Raw genomic sequence first — 22,057 nt, forward strand, 5'->3', positions numbered from 1 at the left:
GTCCTATTTTATGACAGTATCCTTTACTTTCTGAATACAGCAATGAGCTTTTCACTCTCAAAAGTCTAAAAGTAGTAGTAAAGCAAGGAGGTGATCATGATACCAAAATATGAAATAACTAATATATTAGGTAAGTTTTTAGCAGTAAACATGTAGGATAACTTTAAGAGAAGTGTTACTTTGAGGTAGCTTAGGTATGCTATCAATTTGATCAAACATTATAAACATATAAAAACTAAACCTTTTAATATATTATTTATAATTTACTAAACACATTCTGAAATAACTATGTATAATATTGATTAAATATCATAAATTAAAATAAATCCTATGTATGTAACTCAGAGAACCGAGTTATGATGGTATTGAAATTTGAGTCTGGTAGTAGGGAAATTGAGATGATAGTATTTTGAAGTAGAATAAAATTTCCATTTTAGGCTAGTATAAAAAAAAGAATCCAGTTGTTTAAAAATTTGTATTTAATAAAAGTAAAATCAACATTACTATTTTTGATGGTGATTTTAACAAGATTATTTTAGCAGCTTAGCAAATAGTGAGATCTAAGAAAGATAAATACTATATAATCAGATAAAATTTCATCTATTTTTAGCTTAACAGTTAAGGTGGGATTTTGAATTGTGAGAGTGATGCTTCAGTATCAGTTGAAAATTATCCATTCTCCTTGTCCCCATTTTTTGTAGGCTCTAAGTTTTTCACCTGGGAAATTACTTTCTATGAAGGGAATTCTATATTGTCACTCAGTGTACTAGTTGGAGGCCAGTTTAAAACACCAAATCTTTGCATGCATAATTTTCTGAAGAGCTTATCCAGGCTAAGGAATATACTTGCTACTCAGAGCATTTCAAAGCCTCTTTGACTTTTGTATCTGTACACTAAGGTGCATTAATTTTATTAATGATTTTTGAATCACAAAATTTTATTTTGCTAGCCACCATAGAAGTATCTTAAAAGAAGTTTAAAAATAATAACTCTTGAGATTTGGATAGATTCCTTACATTTTCTGCTCCAATGTACATATGTACTTAATTTGAAGATACAAAGATGATCCCACATTTTTACAACTGAGATCATTTCATAGTATTAGTAATTAGTTCATCCTTTGTTGAAGGACTTCTTCAAACTTATTGTCTTTTAGACCCATTCTTACAGGTTAATCTGCAAATAAGCAAATGTCAAGGGCAGTAGCAAAAATGACCATTTAATACAAAGCTGGCAAACATTGGGAGTTATGTGTAGTTTCGAATATTTTTTACTTCAAAAGTCACACGTATTATATGCATTAAAATTAGTTCAACGAATGGAAATCATAGATATGGGAAAGTTGTTTTAGGGGAAATTTCACTAGTAAATTCATAATCTTTAAAATTCTGAGTGATTGAATTAAATACTGATCCCTTGCATAATATATTCAGCGGCGTATTCTAAATATTACTTTTTAAAGGTGTGGTTTTTAGTTTTAAATATGAATGGGTCCTATAGGCATGATGACATTTTCTGACGTATACTTTCTTGGTCTTTTCCTCTTTTAAGACTTTGACTGAATTGTCCTAAGTATTAAAGAGCACGGTGTCAAGAAAGGTATTTTCAAGATGAATGTTTATACAAGCAAAGTATTTTTTTAGACAGGTGAATTCTAATTCTGAAGAAGAAAATTTCAAAATACTGTTCACTTCTTATTCCTCATCTCTCTTCCCATCCTTAAAATACAAGTTAAATCTTAATTGGAATCCTTTTCCCATTGTGGAACCAAGCGCTGGTGTCAGACTTGAAGAGGAAGGCTTTACTTTGTTAGCTATTTGTTTGAAACCCCAGCTCTCCCCAGATCTTTGGGCTGATAATCGCAAACATGGAGGATGCTTCTGATTCTTCACAAGGGGTTGCTCCATTAATTAATAATGTAGCTCTCCCAGGCTCTCCGCCGTCTCTTCCTGTATCAGTGACAGGCTGTAAAAGTCATCGAGTAGCCAATAAAAAGGTAGAAGCGAGAAGTGAAAAGCTCCTCCCAACAGCTCTTCCTCCTTCTGAGCCGAAAGTAGATCAGAAACTTCCCAGGAGCTCCGAGAGGCGGGGAAGTGGCGGTGGGACGCGATCCCCCGCGAGGAGCCAGGCCGTGGCAACGGGAGAAGCGGCGGCCGGAGGCGCGGAGGGGCCGGCGAGAAGCGACCCCCCGGGGGGACAGAGCCTCCCCTCGCCGCCTTTGTAGTTGAGAAGGTGGAGAAGTGGCAGCCGGCGTGCTTGCAGGTGAGGGGCTTGGTGTGGTCGCTCGGGAGCCGGCCGGCGCCGGCAGAGAAGTGTAGGCGAGCGGGGGAACAAAGCGGAGCGGCGCCGGGGTCCGCCCGCATCGAGCTCCCTAGCGGCGTCGGGCCGGCCGGCTGCGCGCCGAGCACGTTCTGAGCCCCGCGGCCGCAGGGGCTGGGGGAGGGGGCCGCTGCCGCTCCCGCACCGCCTGCCCGCGGCTGGGCGTTTGGCCCCATTGTGAACCGGCAGCCCGGCGTGCGGCGGTGGGGCGGCTCCGCTGGCTCAATACCCCGACCGCGACAGGAGCGACCTCAGCTCGGGTGGCAGCCGCAGCGCGTCAGTCACACAAAAGGCAGTCGAGCTTCCCCCGGCGCGCGGACCGGCCCACGCCGCCGCCGCCGAGCGCTCCCCACCTTACCGGCTTTCCTTTCCCTCCAATTTTGATAGGGAAGCGGGGCCGGCGCGGGCGGCCGAGGGTCCGGGTGAGCCCACGGGCGGACACGAGATGCCGCTGCTACACCGAAAGCCGTTTGTGAGCCAGAAGCCGCCCGCGGACTTGCGGCCCGACGAGGAAGTTTTCTACTGTAAAGTCACCAACGAGATCTTCCGCCACTACGAGTAAGGGCCGGGCCGGGCGCGGGGGGTGCGAGGGAGTGTGGGGACTCCCTCCCCAGCGTCCTTTTGTCTCTCTCCTTTTCCAAGACCCGGGTTTCTGGCGGGGCGACTGGAAAGTGACGGGTGGCCGCGGGCCCGCGTTTCTCTGGCCCCCGAGTCCGACACGGTGACTGAGCGGGGTCCCCGGGAGGCCCGACCGGCCGAGGCGCGCATGGGGAGAGCCGGCCGGGGCAGAGGAGGCTGGGGTCCCTGGCCGGCCGCGGGGACAGCTTCTAGTCGCGGCAGCCGCCCGGCCGCCGAGCGGCGGAAACTCCCCGCCTCGCCCCTCCCCGCCGCGGCCAGACGCGCGCTACGGGGCCAGTTCCGGGATCCCCGCCCGGCGGCCGAGGGGATCCCCGCTCGGGTCAGCGGCATGGAGCCGTGGTCCCCCAGTCCGGGGAGGGAATCCCTGCCCCCGGGGGCAGGAAACGGCCGGGCTGGGCATCGTTTCCTCGGTCGGGAGTGGAGCCTGACGTTGGAGCTGCCCAGGGTAGCGGCGGGGGTGGGGTGGGAGCGGAGTTGAGACTCCGGGGAGGGGGCTCCCCGGCAAGCCCGGGACGCTAGAGCCTCCGCCGGCCGCCTCTGGTCGGGTGCGGCTAGGCCTCGGAGTGTGCGAAGCGAGCCGTGCGCTCTGTCACCGCCTCTTCTCGGTGACTAACTCCCGGCCCTGGGGAACTCGGCGTCTCCGCCCCCGGGAGACCGGGTGAGGAAGAAGTCGGGACTGGGCGGGGGAAAAGGAGGGGGAGAGAGCAGGGCCCTGGGCGCCCCCTCGTTTTCGGTTTTGCGTAGACGGGAGCGCGGCGGTGGGAGTTGGGGGAGGGGGCTAAGACAAGTTCAACTCCAACCCCAGCCAGCCTCCTCTTTATCCCCCTGCGCATGGGGCCGCCAGACATGTGCCACTCGCTTTTGTTTTTACAAGAATCCGGAGCTGCTGCCTGTGTAGTTTCAACCCCTCAATTTTTAGTCCCTTGCCTGGTTTATCCCAAGAGATCCCCTTGTCCCGTGACACCAAATAACGGGGCGTTTTAGAGCTCTGTGTTTAAACAGGATCACCAAGTGAGAACCTGAATTGATCAATCGCTGAAACAGCCTGATCCTCCCTTTTTCTTATGCTTTATCCTCTCCACTCAGAAGGAGTCCCTTTGTGACTTAGAAACCAAGTGTTATAGCAACAAAATAAATTGTGTGTAGGAGGCACCTTTTCTGAGTGGGGGCTTGCTGGAGGGAGGGCGTTAAGCAAACTCAGCACCTGTCTGAGAAATGACTAGTGAAGTTAGAAAGGACAGTTCCTTTGAGCTTTTATTTTAAGCAAGCCTTCTTTTTTCTTCGGCTCCACAGGAGTTACACGTAAACATGTCATATCTAGAGAAGTTTTTCAGCAGACAGTACTTTTAAATACGAGTGCACATCTTACTCTGCTCCTGTACAGACTTGTTTTGTTACTCAAATAGAGTTCAGTCTTGTAACTACTTAAGTGAATTTGGATTAAGTAACTTGACAAGGATGATGTCTTACTTTTAAAGAAGATTTAGGTTAAAATCCTTGGTAATTCTGAATTTTTTTCAAGAAGTTGTATTTAAAAGCACCAACAAGATAGGAAATGGGCTTAAATTTAAACTTTTCTTCTTTTATGTAAGCAGTCTTTTTGAGACACTCTTCTCACTTTAGAAGGGAGCATAAATATGGCCCCTAGCCTCTTTGAATTTGAACACTTTTCAGATACTTAGGTTCTTGATGATAGAGGAGGAGATTTTTGGTATTCCAAACCTACCTTCCATTAATGTTAAGGAACTGTGTCCCCTGTAGTCTTATGACATTAAAATTAAAATGTTTTAATTTTGTCCTTTGTAGTCTTATGACATTAAAATTAAAATGTTTTGTTTTAATTAAAATGTCTTTGCTCTGTGCTGAAGCGTTTGGGTTTTTGGAAATAACAAGCAGTTTAAGAGAGGTGATTGGTTTGGGAGCAAAGATATTTAATCATTTACCCTGACCAAAGCAGAGCTACTGATGTTCTTAGCTATTAACGTTTATGACTTTGAATTGGCACAAAACTGGAAGAAGACTGCCATTTAATTGTGTTAAAATTTGGATTACTTTCTCTTAGATGATTACAAAGAGATCTTTCTAAAAATGCATTCATGGTGGATGGTATATGGTGGTCTGCAGATTATGGTAATCTGACCCTTGCCACAAGTCTGGAGAAACTATGAAGGAAACATCTGTTTTCACTAATTCGTTAAATCACAAATTGGTTTATGTGAATTTGTTTGAAGATTATCCTTTAAGTACATTATTTTGAATATTTTTCTTTTGTATTTGTCTGAAGATCACTATGCTCACCTATTTGCTCGGGTTTTTGATTTCTTGAATATAACTTTCTCTATCAGTCTCAAAGAGTTTTACTACACCTCCGCACCTTTTTCACTTCCCAGCATAATGCAAAGTAACTGCCTCTAACTCTGGTTAGTACAGGTTGCCAGTGACCTTTTAATTGCTAAATAGTGTTTTGTGTGTCTTACCTGATATCATAGCCTAACACTTCCTCCTTTGTCCTTCTAGCAGCAACGGTCACCCTTCATTTTATCTAGTGTAACATCTGCAGTTATTGCACAGTAATGCAATGTATTTGTTGCATCACATTTTCTCTTTTCCTAGACCCTGAATTCTTTGAGACAGGGACTATGACAAAGATGGTTACTTGGTGATTATACAGTTCAAACTCCTTTATTTTGTTTGTTTGTTTTAACTATATGCTCTTTAATTGCTAGCTCTTGTTTGACCTGCTTTCCATAAATAAAGAAGACTCATTAAAAATAGCACATTAACTGTAGGTGAATGCATAAGCTAAAGTGCAAAAGAATGAAACTGGGCCACTGTCTTACACCATACACAAAAATTAACTCCAAATGGATTAAAGACTTGAACATAAGACCTGAAACCATAAAACTCCTAGAAGAAAACATAGGTGGTAAGCTCCTTGACATACATCTTGGCAATGATTTTTTTTTTGAATTCAACACCAAAAGCAATAAAAGCAAAAGTAAACTAGTGGGTGGGACTATGTCAAACTAAAAAGTGTCTTCACAGCAAAGGAAACCATTAACAAAATGAAAAGGCAGCCTACGAAATGGAAGAAAATATTTGTAAATCTTATATCTGACAAGGGACTAATACTCAAAATATACAAAGAGCTCATATAACTCAATAGCAAAAATACCAAAACAACTTGATTTAAAAATGGACAGAAGATCTGAACAGATATTTTTCCAGAGAAGAGATTCAGAGAGCCAACAGGTGCTCTACATCATTAATCATCAAGGAAAGGCAAATCAAAGCCATAATGAGGTATCACTTCACACATGTTAGAATGGCTGTTATCAAAAAGACTAGAAATAACAAGTATTGGGGAGGATGTGGAGAAAAACAAACCCTCATGCGCTATTGATAAGAATATAAATTGGTGCCGCCATTATGGGAAATAGTATGGGGGTTCCTCAAAAAATTACAAACAGAACTGCCATATTGATACAGCAATTCCATTTCTGGGTATTTATCCAAAGAAAATGAAAACACTAATTCGAAAAGATATATGCATCCTCATGTTCATTGCAGCATTATTTATAATAGCCAAGATATGGAAACAACCTAAGTGTCCATTGATGGATAAATGGGTGAAGAAGATGTACATATACACAATGGAATATTATTCAGTCTTAAAAAAGAATGAAATCTTGCCATTTACAGCAATACCTATGGACCTCAAGGGCATTATGCTAAGTGAAATGTTGGACAGAGAAAAGCAAATACCGTATGATCTCACTTATATATGGAACCTAGGGGAAAAAATATAAGAAAAACGAAGCTCGTAACTAAAGAGAACAGAATAAAGTGCATAGTTTAATCTTTTAAAGGAGATAAAAATTTATTCTGTAATTTAGTTAGCAGACAATAATTTTGTTTAAAAAAATTTTTTTTTTTGTCTGGATTGTTCAAATAAGGAGCAGTCAAGTCTGAACACCAGAAATTCTAGATTTGTGGGCTAGGAAAATGATTTGTATTACATAGTGACTTTAATCTCCTTAATAAAATGACTTCTGTTTTTAGGCATTTAGACTCTTGGAATTGGAATGTATTTCCCATCTGTGAGTGAATCACACTTTTCATATACAATGTAGGAGTCTCTTCCACAACATCACTGACAGACCAGCTTATGTTTCAATCTGGCTGTCCAGTGAAAAGTGTTTGACTAATTTATAAAGCATCCTGTTTTCATTGTTCATCAGCTCCTCAACTTGTTAATTCAGTCCTTTCAACTGTCCTCTTTTTACAGATGAGGAGGTTGGGATTGAGGCAGGAAGAGTAAGTCCAAGATCAGTTCAAAAACGACCTATCTAGCAACTGGTGACACTAGAGTTCTCACTCACATACCTAAGACTCTAGAGTTTGTTTTCATATTTACCATCACATAATGCTTATTATAGAGAATTCTTCCTAATATTTGTTAAAGTTTGCATAAATATGCACCAAAAACATAGGGGCATTGCTTGGAATTCAAGCTGGCTGCCTAGATCTTTGTGAAGGTACCATGATCTACAGTCTGCTCAGACATTTGACTTTTTTACTACACTCCCAAGTGATTAAATTCTAGATACTGTATGTAAAAACCAGAATGCCATTAATTTATAGGGAAAAGGGCCCTTCACATAGACCAGTCCCCAAACTGATAATAAGCTATGTATGAAATCTAGTTATTATCAGAAGGCCCTTTCGTGAGCATAGGGTTTTCAAGGAGAGTAGGATAATCTTAATAGCTAGCGTCTTCAAGTTAGATGTTCAGCTCCTCTTTAGGAATAAGTCTGCCACATGGCCCAGGTATTTGGGTCTATGAGTCCTTTTTCTGTGGATGGTATAACAGAGATTCCTAAATACTTTTTTTTTCTTTTTTTTGCATTTTAACCTTTTATCTGCTTAGCAGGCTACCATGTTTCTTTTCTGCAGACGGGATATATCTATCAGTTATTTATAACACGCCACTCTAAAATTTAGTGGCTCAGAGAGCCATCCATTTTGTTTGCCCACTATTCTTTGGGTTGCCATTGTGGTTGCTGCTCATCTCTCTGTGCTCTCTCATTTAGGTGAAGTCAGATGAAGTCAGGCTTGGCTGAGGCTAGATGGAGTAAGAGGTGGCCTCAGTCATGTGTCAGGGACCTCAGCTGGGATGGCTTTTCTTTGTGTGTGTGTGTGTGTTTTCTAGCTTTATTCTGGTATAATTGACAAACAGAATTGTAATATATTTAAAGTGTAGTATGTGATAATTTAATATACTGGGATGGCATTTCTCACCATGTGGTCTTTCATCCTCAGAAAGCAACTTGGGCTTCTTCTTCCAGAGACCTTGGTCTCAGAGTTCCAGGAGGGTGAGAGTAGACATCTCTCAATGTCATTTCTGTATTTTGTTGGTCAAAGCCAATCTCAGGTCCAGCCCAGATTCAAGGGGTGGTGAAATAGGCTCTACCTCTTGTGAGAAGAGTGTGAAAGTCATTTCTAAGGAGCCTGCACACCTTCAACCCTCTTTGCAAATAGTCTACCACTATGCAGCTGATAAGATTTTATACTTGGGGCATCCAGATTGGATTTTGGATGTTCACTGATAATCCTTCTACAGTTAATCCCTTTTCCTAACCTCCTTCCCAATGCCAAACTTTCTCTTCAAAGATTCTCAGGTCTTATATGTGTTCTTCTGACATTGTTGCTCTACCGTACAGGTTATTCTTCTGTGTATTCTTCTAGGATCTCTCTGCGAATAGGGTACCTAAGCAGTAAGAATTGATATGTTTATTGAGTGCACATATAGTATGTTGGGCATACTGTATTATTTAATTTTCATATTAACTGTTTATGGAACACATTGTTCCCATTTTACAGAAGGGGAACCAGGTTCAGTGAAGTTTGTATAAATTACCCAAGTCATATTGTACAAGTGACAAAGCTGAGATTCAGATACTTTGCTTTCTTCTTCCCATTCACATGTGTACTTTCTCTTTTTAGATAAACATAAAAGTATATGTGGACTGCCGATGAGAATATATTTGCTTATTCTTGACACTGTACTTTGGAAAGTCTTTGGAAATGCTGAGATAATTTGTCCCCCTCTAGTGAGAAGTGATTGTATGTCTATAACACAGTGGCATAAATCACATATGTTCTGAGGAGCCAGTGTAATGGAAACATAGAAAATGGAACTGATAGAAAATGGAACTGATAACTGCTGGGGAATTGAGGATGCCCTCAGATAGGAGATAACATATGAGTTGGGTCCTGAAAGATGGAGCTATAATGTTTCACCTTTGTTGATTTCTACTTAAGTCTTCATTGTCTAGATTTAAAAAATCTGTATTGCTATTCCTCACCATAATGTCATCTGCAGATTTTAGGAGCCTGCCTTGTATGTCAGTATCTTAAGTTCGTCTGAGGTAGCACTAAGTAAAGTGCAAAGTAATAGTAAAGTGTTTTTTTAAACTAAGCTTTATAATTGAACTTTCCCCCTCACCATTTATGAATAAATGTAATAAATGTAATTTTCATCTAGCAGTTATTTCTCCCTCTAAGGCATGTATAGTCTGCCATGCCCATGATCACCTAATGTCCTGCTCTTGTAACCCCTTCAGTGAAGGAAATTGTTAGAACAGCCCGTGCTGTCTTTTAGCAATTACTACTTTTCTAAGCTTATAAACCATACTTTCCTTCTCTTGCATACCATATGCTGTTTTAGTCAGGAATTGTGTTAGTTTTTAGCCTATGGCTGCATTTCTCAGTTACTGATTATTTTGTAGACAGAGGAGTTTGCTTATGTCCCTTAGATCTTTTCTGCAGTATTGGGCTGTATCTCTCTTACCTTGCTTTACGTCTAGTTAATACATTTTGGGCCATTAAGTAAATAGAGTATGCTTTGCATTTATCTTTTCTGAATTGTATTTGGTTTCTGGTTTTTATGTCACTTCATTCTTAATCTTATTCTTTTAGGTTTTTAGTTTTCCAAATACTCAGCAAGTTAACAGTATGTTGCCCTTTGTTCCTTAATTTGTTGACTTTGTTTTAGAAGTGTGTTCTTACCAGTACTTGACCTGGTAACTCAGAAGCAATTTTTCCTTAAGAAATAATGGCAAAGGGCAGAGGTCATCAAACTTTTTCTTAAAGGGCCAGATAGTCAATATTTTAGGCTTTTCAGGCCATTAGATGTCTGTTGCACCAACCCAACTCTACAGATGTAGTGAGGAGGCAGTCATAGGCAATACCTAAAGATGTGGGTGTGGCTGTGTTCCAATAAAACTCGACAAACAGGTGGAAGTCTGGATTTGACCTCCGGGCCAGTAGTACGCTCATCTCTAGTAAAGAGGATTGTTGAAGGAACGTAGCAATAAATTGGAGACATAATAACCTGTATTAGTCTAAACTGATATAAAATAGTACTTTGTGTTTTATAAAGTTTTACTCACAATAATAAAAATGTGCTGCTTGTAAGATTTTCGTTATTTATATTCTTATAATATTGAAATTGAAGAGGCACTGTAACCTATCCCCTAGAGTTTCAGCATTACTAACAAAATCCTACACATTTGAATGTGTATGTTGAATGGGTGAAGAGCAGAATATAGAAGTGGATGTAAGTGAAGGTGTGTAATGTTAGAGATGGTGCCATGATGAATAGGGAGTGATGAATAGGGAGAAGTAGCCTTGGGCTTTATTTCCCTTGCTTTAAAATGGCCACTGTGAAAGAAAATTCCAATAAAAATTAATTTAAAAAGATGGCCGCTGTGGTAGTGTGTCCTGCCTCCCTCCTCCTGAGGGTGGATCTTTGTGCACAGCAGGACTATAATGTAAGACCTTTGTAGGGTAGATAGACACAAAGGAAACAAACAGAACAAACACTTTGCAGGAGGCTCTGGGAACCTGGGTGAAGAAGGGTAGCTGTACTGTCGCTGGTTACTGTCTATCCACGTTTAATGGAGGTTTGTGGCACTTGTGCCATTCTTCTCCTTGGTATTTTGAACAATGGTAACAAATCTAAACAGAATAGTGTTTATTGCAGCTGAGTCTAAAGTCTGTCCCCCTGCAATGGCAGCAAATACCCCAGGCTATCAAATACCCACCTGCTATGGCTAGAGCTGTGCTGTCCAATGCAGGAGCCATTGGTTATTAAGAACTTGAAAGGTGACTAGTCAGAATTAAGATGCGCAGTAAATGTAAAATACATACTGGATTTTGAAGACTTGGTACCAAAAAGAAAAAATAAACTATTTCAATATTGATTACATATTGAACTATTTTGGAATATATTGGGTTAAATAAAATATATTAATTTCATTAGTATGTCTTTAAAAATTTTTAAATGTGGCCACTAGAAAATTTTAAATTATATATGTAGCTAGCATTCTACTTTTGATAGCACTAGCTTAGAGACTAGTTAATATATAACATCTAGATTTGAAATATATTTTTCTTACAGTTGACCATGGATAAGGAGGGCTGATGGTAAAGTTATACACAGATTTTTGACTGTGTGGAGATAGCACCTCTATCCTTCCCTCCCCCCATAGTTCAAAGGTCACCTGTAGTACTAGATAAATAGTTTAAATTATTAGAATATCTCACACACATGATATATGTGGCTTGGGAATCTGTGTTTGTTTCTAAAGGAAAAAGTTTAAAACTTTTATAAAGCTTTCTAAGTGAACTGCAGTTTTAGGCAGTAAAAATTAAATAAGACCTCTTTCAAGATCCATCCATTCATTCATTTTATTTTGCCCTGTTGATAACCCTCTATTGGGTATGTCTGTTGCCTCTCACTTAGCTATTTATCTGACATAGATTTTATTATAAGAATCAAATTATATTCATTTTTTTCCTCCGGCATTTTTTCCTTCAACTCCACTTTTCCTTTTCATCCTAACTCTTCATGCCAGTTCCTCCCAAAGATGTTCTAGCATTTCTTGATCTTTTGTGCCTGCCTCTCCTCCTTCCCTTCCTCTGAATTCCCGAAGGATATCTGCCTCTGTTTTGTAAAGATAATCACTTTTTACTTTGTATTTTAATGATATACACCCATTATCCCCATTACTAAATGGTACATACTTCAAAAGGATTTCCCTTGTACTGAATTAGTCATGTAAGTTGACATATGTATATTATTATCTCTTTAGATCTCATTTATGTTAAGGTATGATTAGTTTCTCTTTACTTCCATAGATTTCATTTTTTGTTGTTCTCATAGAATCTACAGACAAATATGCAAATGAAACTATCTTAATGGAATTACTCCAAATCTTCTTTGGAGATCAGACTACTACAGGGGTAACCTGTACAGATACACTAACAAGGAAATAAACATGTAACAGTTTTAATAGTTTTTAGAATGATGAGAAGGAAAGGGGTATTTCAGGAAGGAGAAAAAGTTAGAGAATAGTGAATTATGTTGGTTACATATGTTGAAAAGTAGACTGAAATGTAGAGGCGGGCAAAATATTTACCCATATCTTAACCACTTAGAGGCAACTACTGTTAATCTTTTTGCATATGTCTAACCTTTTCTGTTTAAAAAATATTTTTATTATAAAAACAATATGAATACATGCTCATTATAAAAATTCAAACAATATGGAACTATTTAGAATAACAAATTCTCCTCTTCCCAGTCCCTCCCTTTCTCCATAGGGAACATCTGTTTATGGTATTTGTATAAATACGATCATTTGCACGTTTTTGCTATTATTATAATTAATGCATTTGGAATTATGTCATTCAGTGATTTTGAGTTTTTTTCTCTTTAATATACCTTAGAAATCTTTCCATATAGTAGATCTCTCACATTTTAAAAATGACTGAATAGAGTTTTTGAAAAGAAATTAGTGCTTATAGTAAGAAATCCTAACTGCAGAAAAGCACTGGGTAGAATGGTCCCTAAGTCCCATCCCCATTCTAGAGCTGTTACCTTGATTTTTGTATCACATTCCAGGAATGTTTTATGCTTCCTTAAGTTATCTTTCGCTACTTTCCTTCCTTCCTTCCTTCTTTCCTTCCTTCTACCCTTTCTTTTTCTTCCTTTCTCTTTTTTAATTTTAACACAGGTGGGACTGTATTATATATATTGTTTGGATAAGCTTTTACTTTGAAAAAATATGGGAGGGAAGCAGACTGGAAAGTTGTTTTCCCTGTTTACATTATTTAAGAACTCTCCTTCTGTTTCATGACTGTGATTTTTCATTATATGAAGTACTATAATTTATTCAACTTTTCTCTTATTGTTTGACGCTTAGATTTCCCAGTTTTTCACTATTATGTTAAAGCCTTTCAAAATTCATAGTTAAGTGCTTGAATTGACAATGTTTTGACTGCTTTGGAACAAAAAGCTTAAAAATTAGAAGGAAAAAAGAAAGGTTGAGTTTATTTTGTTTCACTTCAGTTTCAAAACTGATAGAAATCAAAATCCAATTTTGGCTGAATGTACCTGTAAATTGCAAAATATAAATGTCTAGTTTAAATATACTTTTTCTTATGTTTGTAATATTAATGTGTAAGTTGACCAGTTACTAAACTTTTGTTTGAGTTCTATGAGTCTATGTAAAATTTTGCAATAAAGGAACAATCCTTTATCAGCTTTTAATGTAAAATTTGTGAAATGATAGGTAATGCGTTTTTGTTTTTGTTTTTTAATCAGTGACTTTTTTGAACGAACTATTCTGTGCAACAGTCTGGTGTGGAGTTGTGCTGTGACGGGTAGACCTGGACTGACCTATCAGGAAGCACTTGAGTCAGAAAAAAAAGCAAGACAGAATCTTCAGAGTTTTCCAGAACCACTAATTATTCCAGTTTTATACTTGACCAACCTTACCCATCGTTCACGCTTACATGAAATTTGTGATGATATTTTTGCGTATGTCAAGGATCGATATTTTGTTAAAGAAACTGTGGAAGTCAGTAGGAACAATGGTGCAAGGTAAAGTACTTTTAATTTTTTCTTTTGTTATACATACATTCACATTGATCAAATTCAAAGTACACACAGGGATGAACTGAGGAAAAGCTTACCTTTTACTCTTTTCCACCTACCATGTTACCCTCCCCCAAGATAGCCCTTGTATTAACAGTTTCTTATTTATTTTTCCAAAGCTAATTTTTATATAGACCACCAAAAACATGTACATACGCGTGCACGCACGCACACACACACACACACACACACACACACAATCTCCTGCTCCTTTCAACGCGAAAGGTAACATACTGTAGTTTATACCTTTTTTCACTCAAAATATCTGAAGATTAGTCCATTACTTTATAAACCACCTTCCTTCTCTTTCTTATTTACTGTATGTTCTATTATATCGAAGTTTCACCTCTATTTAAGAGTAAAAAATCTTAAAGATATCTACTGTGTTCTCATTACGTTACCTATTAGTTTGAATATGCCTGTATTTCTTGCTGGGTTTTAGTAGGTCCTTGATAAGATGAAGACTGAATTTTATATACTCTACTAAGTTCTTTTCTCTTTTACCCAGGTCTTCAAGAAAAAAGTGGGTTTTTCATATTGCAAAGTTAAATTGAGTTTATCTATGGTACTAAATTAAAAAGTATCATTGCTTTCCTGAAATCTTAAGCATTTGTGATTGGCTAGTCACTGATATTTATTACAGTAATCCTTATTTGCATTAAAACTTTTTATAGCCTCCTGACTTTTGAGGCAGTGACTATTTTGGGATGCTTTTTCCCCTTTGTTAACCTGAATAAAAATTTTTTTCTTTTTGAATTTTATTTTTTTAATATTTATTTGTTTGGCTGCACTGAGTCTTCGTTGCAGCATGTGGGATCTTTCGCTGTGGCGCATGAGCTCTTCTTTGCGGCGTGTGGGCTCAGTAGTTGTGGCACGCAGGCTTAGTTGCCCTGCAGCGTGTGGTATCTTAGTTCCCAGACCAGGGATCGAACCCACGTCCCCTGCATTGGAAGGCTGATTCTTAACCACTGGACCACCAGGGAAGGCCCTCTTTTTGAATTTTAAACTTTAGCAGTCAAAACTTACTATATATGTTCTTAATTATATGTCAATAATTATGTTCTTTATTATCTTATTTTGGAGAATCATCATGAGTTTTTATGTAATTTCAGAATAATGTCTTTAATGTAATCCATTTTAGTTATTAAATGCTACTCTGCATGAATCTTAAACATCCAGGAGGTGTTTATATTAAGATCTGAATTTGCTTGGATTTGATTTTGGTGAAGAATTGAAGAAGTTCTTTTTTTTTTTTTGTGGTACGCGGGCCTCTCAGTGTTGCGGCCTCTCCCGTTGTGGAGCACAGGCTCCGGACGTGCAGGCTCAGCGGCCATGGCTCACGGGCCCAGCCGCTCCGCGGCGTGTGGGATCTTCCCGGACCAGGGCACGAACCCGCGTCCCCTGCATCGGCAAGCGGACTCTCAACCACTGCGCCACCAGGGAAGCCCAATAAGTTCTTTTTTTAATTGTAGAAGCAACAAATGGTAAAAATTGAAGGATTTTTCATTTGTCTCATGACTTTTGGGAAAAAAAAATCTTTATTTTCAAGAGGAAAGATTGATATGTCACCAGTAATCCCACCAAGAACATACCAATCTATATCACCAAAAGGAATAATAGGGCCTGTTTGGGGACCAGGACAATTTTTTTTTCTCCTTATAGTCATTGTTTTATTTGACTTATGCCAAAAGTGTTTTCTAACTTAAAAATCATTGGGATACGTTAACCTTTAACATTAGGTTAAATATTGCTTACGTCTAGAAATATAGTTGTTCAGTGTTTTTTGTATAGCTTTTTTTGGTTGTACCTTAAAAATGGGCTTCAGATAGTTGTAGCTTTAATGACAGTAGTAAACTAGGGTACATTGTAGAAATGGGAAATCTAAGAGTCACAATTTTATTGATTATTCATTAGAAACATACTTCTTCAGACTTCCCTGGTGGCACAGAGGTTAAGAACCCTCCTACCAATGCAGGGGACACGGGTTGGATCCCTGGTCTGGGAAGATCCAACATGCCGTGGAGCAACTGAGCCCGTGTGCCACAACTACTGAGCCTGCACTCTAGAGCTGGAGAGCCACAACTACTGAGCCCTCGTGCCACAACTACTGAAGCCCATGCACTTAGAGCCTATGCTCTGCAACAAAGGAAGCCACTGCAGTGAGAAGCCCGCACACTGCAACGAAGAATAGCACTCGCTCGCTGCAACTAGAGAAAACCCGCGTGCAGCAATGAAGAGCCAACGCAGCCAAAAATAAAATTAATTAATTAATTAAAAAAAAAGAATCCTAGGGGCTTCCCTGGTGGCGCAGTGGTTGAGGGTCCGCCTGCCGATACAGGGGACACGGGTTCGTGCCCCAGTCCGGGAGGATCCCACATGCCGCGGAGCGGCCGGGCCCGTGAGCCATGGCCGCTGAGCCTGCGCGTCTGGAGCCTGTGATCCGCAGCAGGAGAGGCCACAGTGGTGGGAGGCCCGCGTACCACACACACACAAAAAAGAATCCTATAGTGGATTCAATGTGAACCTCAAAAAGAAAAGAAGAAAACACACTTCTTCTGGCTTACTGGCCATTCTTAATCTTTGTGCGGGAAAGGAGAAATCTTGGATGACTCATTGAATTTTTTGCCTTCAGCAGCTGGGTAGATGGTAAGATGCAGAGGCCTCAGGAAGTAATACTATCAGAGTCTAGCCATCTTTGCTCTCATCTCAGACCCAGATATTCCTGATTGCTCTGATTTTGCCTTTCATGGACATGTTGCTTAGGTGATTCATGAGTGTCACATAGAAGCTAGACACTAGTTACTGGGGATATAACAAGGATTAAGATGTCCTTAAAGAGTTCAGTGAAGGGAGAGACAAACATGTCAACTTGCCGGGTATTAAAATAAACGTATGAACGAGGTAATTCAGAAGCATCCAGGTCCAGAATGCCATAGAGGCTAGCCCTGGGTTCCCTAGACTCACACTAACACTGGTTATTTTAGTCTTTTCATCTTTGCCAAATCTGATGATATCTCAGTGTTTATTTGCTTTTCAGGTCCTTTGCTCATTTTACTTTTGGCTTTTTTGTCATCAGTAGATTTATGAAAGGTCTTTGTTAAATACTAGGCATATTAAAGTCTTTGTCACTTTGTTGCAAATATTTTTGTTTCATTTTTTGCTTTTTCTTAAATGTGTGGTAAATGTAAAAAGGACTTTGGGGCTTCCCTGGTGGTGCGGTGGTTGAGAGTCTGCCTGCCGATGCAGGGGACACGGGTTCGTGCCCCGGTCCGGGAGGATCCCACATGCCGCGGAGCTGCTGGGCCCCGTGAGCCATGGCCGCTGAGCCTGCGCGTCCGGAGCCTGGGCTCCGCAATGGGAGAGGCCAGAACAGTGAGAGGCCCGCGCACCGCAAAACAAACAAACAAAAAAAAACAAAACTTAAAAATATGTATAAAGAATAATGATAGAATAAGGGAATAATGAATAAAACTTCAATAAATACACATTCAACACTTGGTTTTAATAGAATACCTTTATCTTTGATGTTTGTTTATAGTTGGAGAAAAGTTTTTTAGTTTTATGGGAAGCAGAATTGTGTGATAGTGAAGGGTTTAGGCTTTGGAGTCTGACTGACCTTGTTGGACAATGACATCCTTTCAGGTTATTGTGAGACTAAAATGAGAGTGTGTTGGGGGGTGCACATTTTTGAATTGCTGTATAAGTAGAATATAGTGGCATTTTAGTAGGGGAATAATGCTCCTGTTGGCCCAAGAGGGTTATATGGAAGTTAGTATTTTTCTTCTATTATTGGCTAGGTTTTCTGTTATTTTATATTATAATTAAGCTTCAAGCCTGACTTGAGATTTCTGCAACTTTCGATACTAGTTCCTGCATACACCTTTATCCTTTCACCTTTTTAACTTAAATTTCCGTTAAAATAACTTAAATATATAAACTTGACTAGATTTCCTTTGGTTGGAGTTGTACCTCACCCATCTACGTACTACTTGTGTAACTTTTGGGGAAGTTATTTAACATCACTTATCTCTTCTTTGTGTATGTAGTAGAATTATTGTGAAGATTGACTGAGATGTTGTATGTGATGCTCCATGCACACAGGAAGTATTCAATAAATGACAAGTAAAAAGAGGCTTTTTCCGTTTTGATTTTTTTGGTTCTCTGTCATGCTTGTAAACTCTTACTCTATTACACTGATACGAGGAGAGGACTAGGCATGATGTTTTTCATTTGGAAAGTGCTCTAGACCCCAAGGAACATGTGTCCCTTCTGGCTTCACATCTGCTTGTGTAACTTTGGGATGAGTTGAGTTTTGAGGTGATGATGCTAGTGATAAGGTTCTGGCGTCCTCAGGGGGTCAACTAGGGCAAATCCAGCTTCAGTGCTGAGAGAAGGTCCAGGTTGAGTTTCCTCAGTATCCCTGTTGACTTTTATCTGCAGGCTCCTGTGGCTTTTGTATCTGACTGTGGCTTGAGGCTTATCCTTCCAGGGCTTATTTAGAGAATTCAGTGGATTTCTCCCAGTGGCTGAGAAATAGCAGGCACTTACTATCTTCATGGGATCCGTAGGATCTGCAGTATGAGATGTCTGTGCTCCTACTCCCACTTTCCACTCTTTGAAAGTTAGAATGTGACGTTAGAAGAATTTGCTTCCACAGGACATACATCTCCCTCTGCTTTTTAAGTTAAATGTGCTTTATTGAGATATTCACACACTGTAAAATTCGCCCATTTAAAGTGTACAATTCAGTGGGTTTTAGTTATGTGATGATTTCCACTAATTCCAGAATATTTTCATCACCCCAATAAGTCCTGTACCAATTAGCAGGCCCTCCCCACTGCACTCTCTCCTCAGCCCCTGGCAACCACTAATCTGTTTTCTGTCTCTGTGGATTTGCCTATTCTGGACATTTCATATATGTGGAATCATAAAGTATGTACCTTTCGGTGTTTGGTTTCTTTCACTTAACTATAATGTTTTCAAGGTTCATCTGAGTTGTAGCATGTATCAGTATTTTATTTCTTTTTATTGATAAAGAAATTCTGCTGTATGGATCTATCACATTTTGTTTATCCATTTGTCAGTTAATATATATTTGAGCTTCCACTTTTGGACAATTATAAATAATGCTGTTACAAACATTTCTGTACAAGTTTTTGTGTGAACATATGTTTACAGTTCTCTTGGGTATATACCTAGAAGTAGAATTGCTAAGTCATTTGGTAACTCTATGTTTAGCATTTGAGGAATCTCCAAACTTTTCCAAAGCAGTTGCATCATTTTACATTCCTACTGGCAATGTATGAGAGTTCCAGTTTGTCCACATCCTCATCAAGCCATATGTATGGACAATTTATTATTGTCCGTCTTTTTTATTTTGCCATCCTAGTGGGTGTGAAGTGGTATCTCATTGTAGTTTTGATTTGCATTTCCCTAGTGACTAATAATGTTGAGCATCATTTTATGTACTTATTGATCATTTGTGTATCTTCTTTGGAGAAATGTCTTCTCTGGTCCTTTGCCCATCTTTAAATTGGGTTATTTATCTTTTTATTACCGAGTTGTAAGAGTTCTTTGTGATTTGGGGTATAAGTCCCTTAGCAGATATATGATTTGCAGATATTTGCTCCCATTCTGTGAGTTGTCTTTTCACTTTTTTTTTTTTTTTTTTTTTTTTTGCTGTACGTGGGCCTCTCACTGTTGTGGCCTCTCCCGTTGCGGAGCACAGGCTCCGGACACGCAGGCTCAGCGGCCATGGCTCACGGACCTATCTGCTCCGTGGCATGTGGGATCTTCCCGGACCGGGGCACGAACCCGTGTCCCCTGCATCGGCAGGCGGACTCTCAACCACTGTGCCACCAGGGAAGCCCTCACATACTTTATGGTACCGTTTGCAGCACCATTTCCCTTTGCTTTTAACTTTTGTGCTGCTTGTCAATAACATCTGCCTTTTGTTTCTATCTATGTTGGCAGAACTCAGCAGTAGTCCTCAAGACTTCTTCATCCATTAGAGTTACTGGATTAGATTTACTGGAAAGAATATGCTGTGTTGCAGAGAAGTGGATGGGCCCATCCTTAGGCTGAATTATTTCAGTATGGGTACTCTGGATCTTCTCACTTCAGTATTCTTATTGTCTCATTTACCTTTAGATATCCCTCCCTCTTTTCTTTTTGCACCTTACAAGTATAGATTAGGTGCTTCCCTCCCCACCAAGACTTTCTGTTTCGAAATTGGCAATCCGCAGACAGATTCTTCTAGAAGATCCTTTGTCATTGCTATGGCAGATGAAGTAAAGAGAACAGCAGACTACTTGACTGAACCACACCAGTTTAGTTCTTTACATGCCCCATCCTGATTTACCACCAGCTTGCCTGACAATCATGCTGCCATTTGTTTTCTGCTGCTTCCCTGGAGCCTATGGGAAAAGTGAGAGGATGGCTGCTCTTGTGAAGAAAACACTAAACTGGTAGTCAGGGCTGTTAATTCTTAAATAACTACCAGATGCTTTGAATATACATTATATCAGCAGATATGAGACAAGGACTTACGGTTTCTATTTACAGATGAGGAAACAGAGATCCAAAGAAGTTGTGTTTTTTTTGATAGTTGTTTACCATGTATTTAGTGATACCTATTATTTATTGATACTTGCCCTGTTCCAGACACTGGAGATACAGCAGTGAACAAAGCAAAGTCATGGAGCGTCCATTCTAATCTTTTAAGTAGTAAATTGTAGGATTTAAATTCAGATAGGGCTGACTTAACAAAATTATTTCTTTCTCAGTATCACTGTGTCCTTGGTTTTGGATTCTGCCATTTGTGATTAGCTGTATGGTTCTGTGCAAGTAATTTAAACTCTTAAGTGTTAATCTTTTTTCATGTGTTAAATGGACCCCCAGCCTTCCAGTGTTGCCTCACAGGGTAAAATGACATAATGAATGTGAATTTTTAAAAGCTGTATTATATAATATTGCCTTTTTAAAAAATATTTTTTTATTTGGTCGCACCGGGTCTTAGTTGCTGCAGGCAGGCTCCTTAGTTGTGGCATGCGAACTCCTAGTTGCAGCATGGGTGTGGGATCTAGTTCCCTAACCAGGTATCGAACCCGGGCCCCCTGCATTGGGAGCACGGAGTCCCATCCACTGCGCCACCAGGGAAGTCCCAATATTGCCTTTTGATGTAGGTGTCTTGTTAGTATTTGAATCTGTTTATTGGTGGTCATGCAGTTTTGTTTTGTTTTTGTTTGTTTGTTGGGATATGCCAGTAGTGATGTGAGGCTACAGTAGCTGCCTGGGACACTGTAACTTGGAATCAAATTTCTCTGTTGCAACTCTGAGCGGAAACCCCATAGTTAATAATATCAGTGTCTTAGAAAGACATAGTTGTTTGTTTTTGAAGACAATCATCCCTCATTTGTATGTGATCTTCTAAAAATGCTACACAAGCAGATTTCAAGACATCCAAGTTTCAAGTAACTTTATCTTTTTTTTTTTTTGACAAGCCTGATACCCATTGTTTAATAAAGGATTAGGAGGATGGTGAGCTAGAACTCAAATAATTGCATGATAAACTCATCTTCTCTCCCCAGCCGTAGAACTGGTGAATTGAATCAGGAAAAAGGAGGTAGAAATCACGCAACAAAAAACATTTTGGACTGTTGAGTCATCATTCAGTGTAAAGAAAGGACTAGAGTTTGAAAGAATTTTTAAAAATGAGTCAGAATATAATTGTATATTTGGTAATTTTTTTTAGTTAAAAGTAGGCTTTGGGCAACTTGTTCTCAGACATTTTATAAGCACAGTCAAGATGTTCTGGTAGCTGAAAGATTCATAGGAAATGTGAAGCAGCAGGTGAGAAGGTACTTCTAAAAGTATTGGGTTGGCCAAAAAGTTCATTCGGGTTTTCCTGTAAGATGTTACGAACTTTTTGGCCAACCCAACAGATATACTGACAGAAGCAAGAAGTGGCACCTTATAGCAAAGGAGGAGATAGAGTAAACATTAACTACAAAGTATACTGGCCTGGCTCAGTATATAATTTGGTAACGTTAGAAAACGTTGCAGAATAAAAATATGCTAGCATTTATTGAACTT

The 22,057-nt window shown here is 39.7% G+C and overlaps 1 protein-coding gene across 4 annotated transcripts in view; it reads left to right on the plus strand.

Annotated features, from left to right (window-relative positions):
* The first annotated feature begins 2,744 nt into the window (after positions 1–2,744).
* Positions 2,745–22,057, plus strand: part of BAZ1A (bromodomain adjacent to zinc finger domain 1A) — a 93,427-nt gene continuing 74,114 nt past the window's right edge. For 2 of the 4 annotated variants that reach the window (XM_019924042.3, XM_073800558.1), the window contains exons 1-2: positions 2,745–2,877; positions 13,631–13,909. In XM_019924042.3, coding sequence (XP_019779601.2) covers positions 2,765–2,877; positions 13,631–13,909 — 392 coding nt within the window. In that variant the 5' untranslated portion in view covers positions 2,745–2,764. The remainder of the gene's footprint in view (positions 2,878–13,630; positions 13,910–22,057) is intronic. The other 2 variants (XM_019924043.3, XM_073800559.1) reach the window with 2 other exon arrangements.

Source organism: Tursiops truncatus, chromosome 2 (assembly GCF_011762595.2).
Source record: "Tursiops truncatus isolate mTurTru1 chromosome 2, mTurTru1.mat.Y, whole genome shotgun sequence".
Classification (NCBI taxonomy): domain Eukaryota; kingdom Metazoa; phylum Chordata; class Mammalia; order Artiodactyla; family Delphinidae; genus Tursiops; species Tursiops truncatus.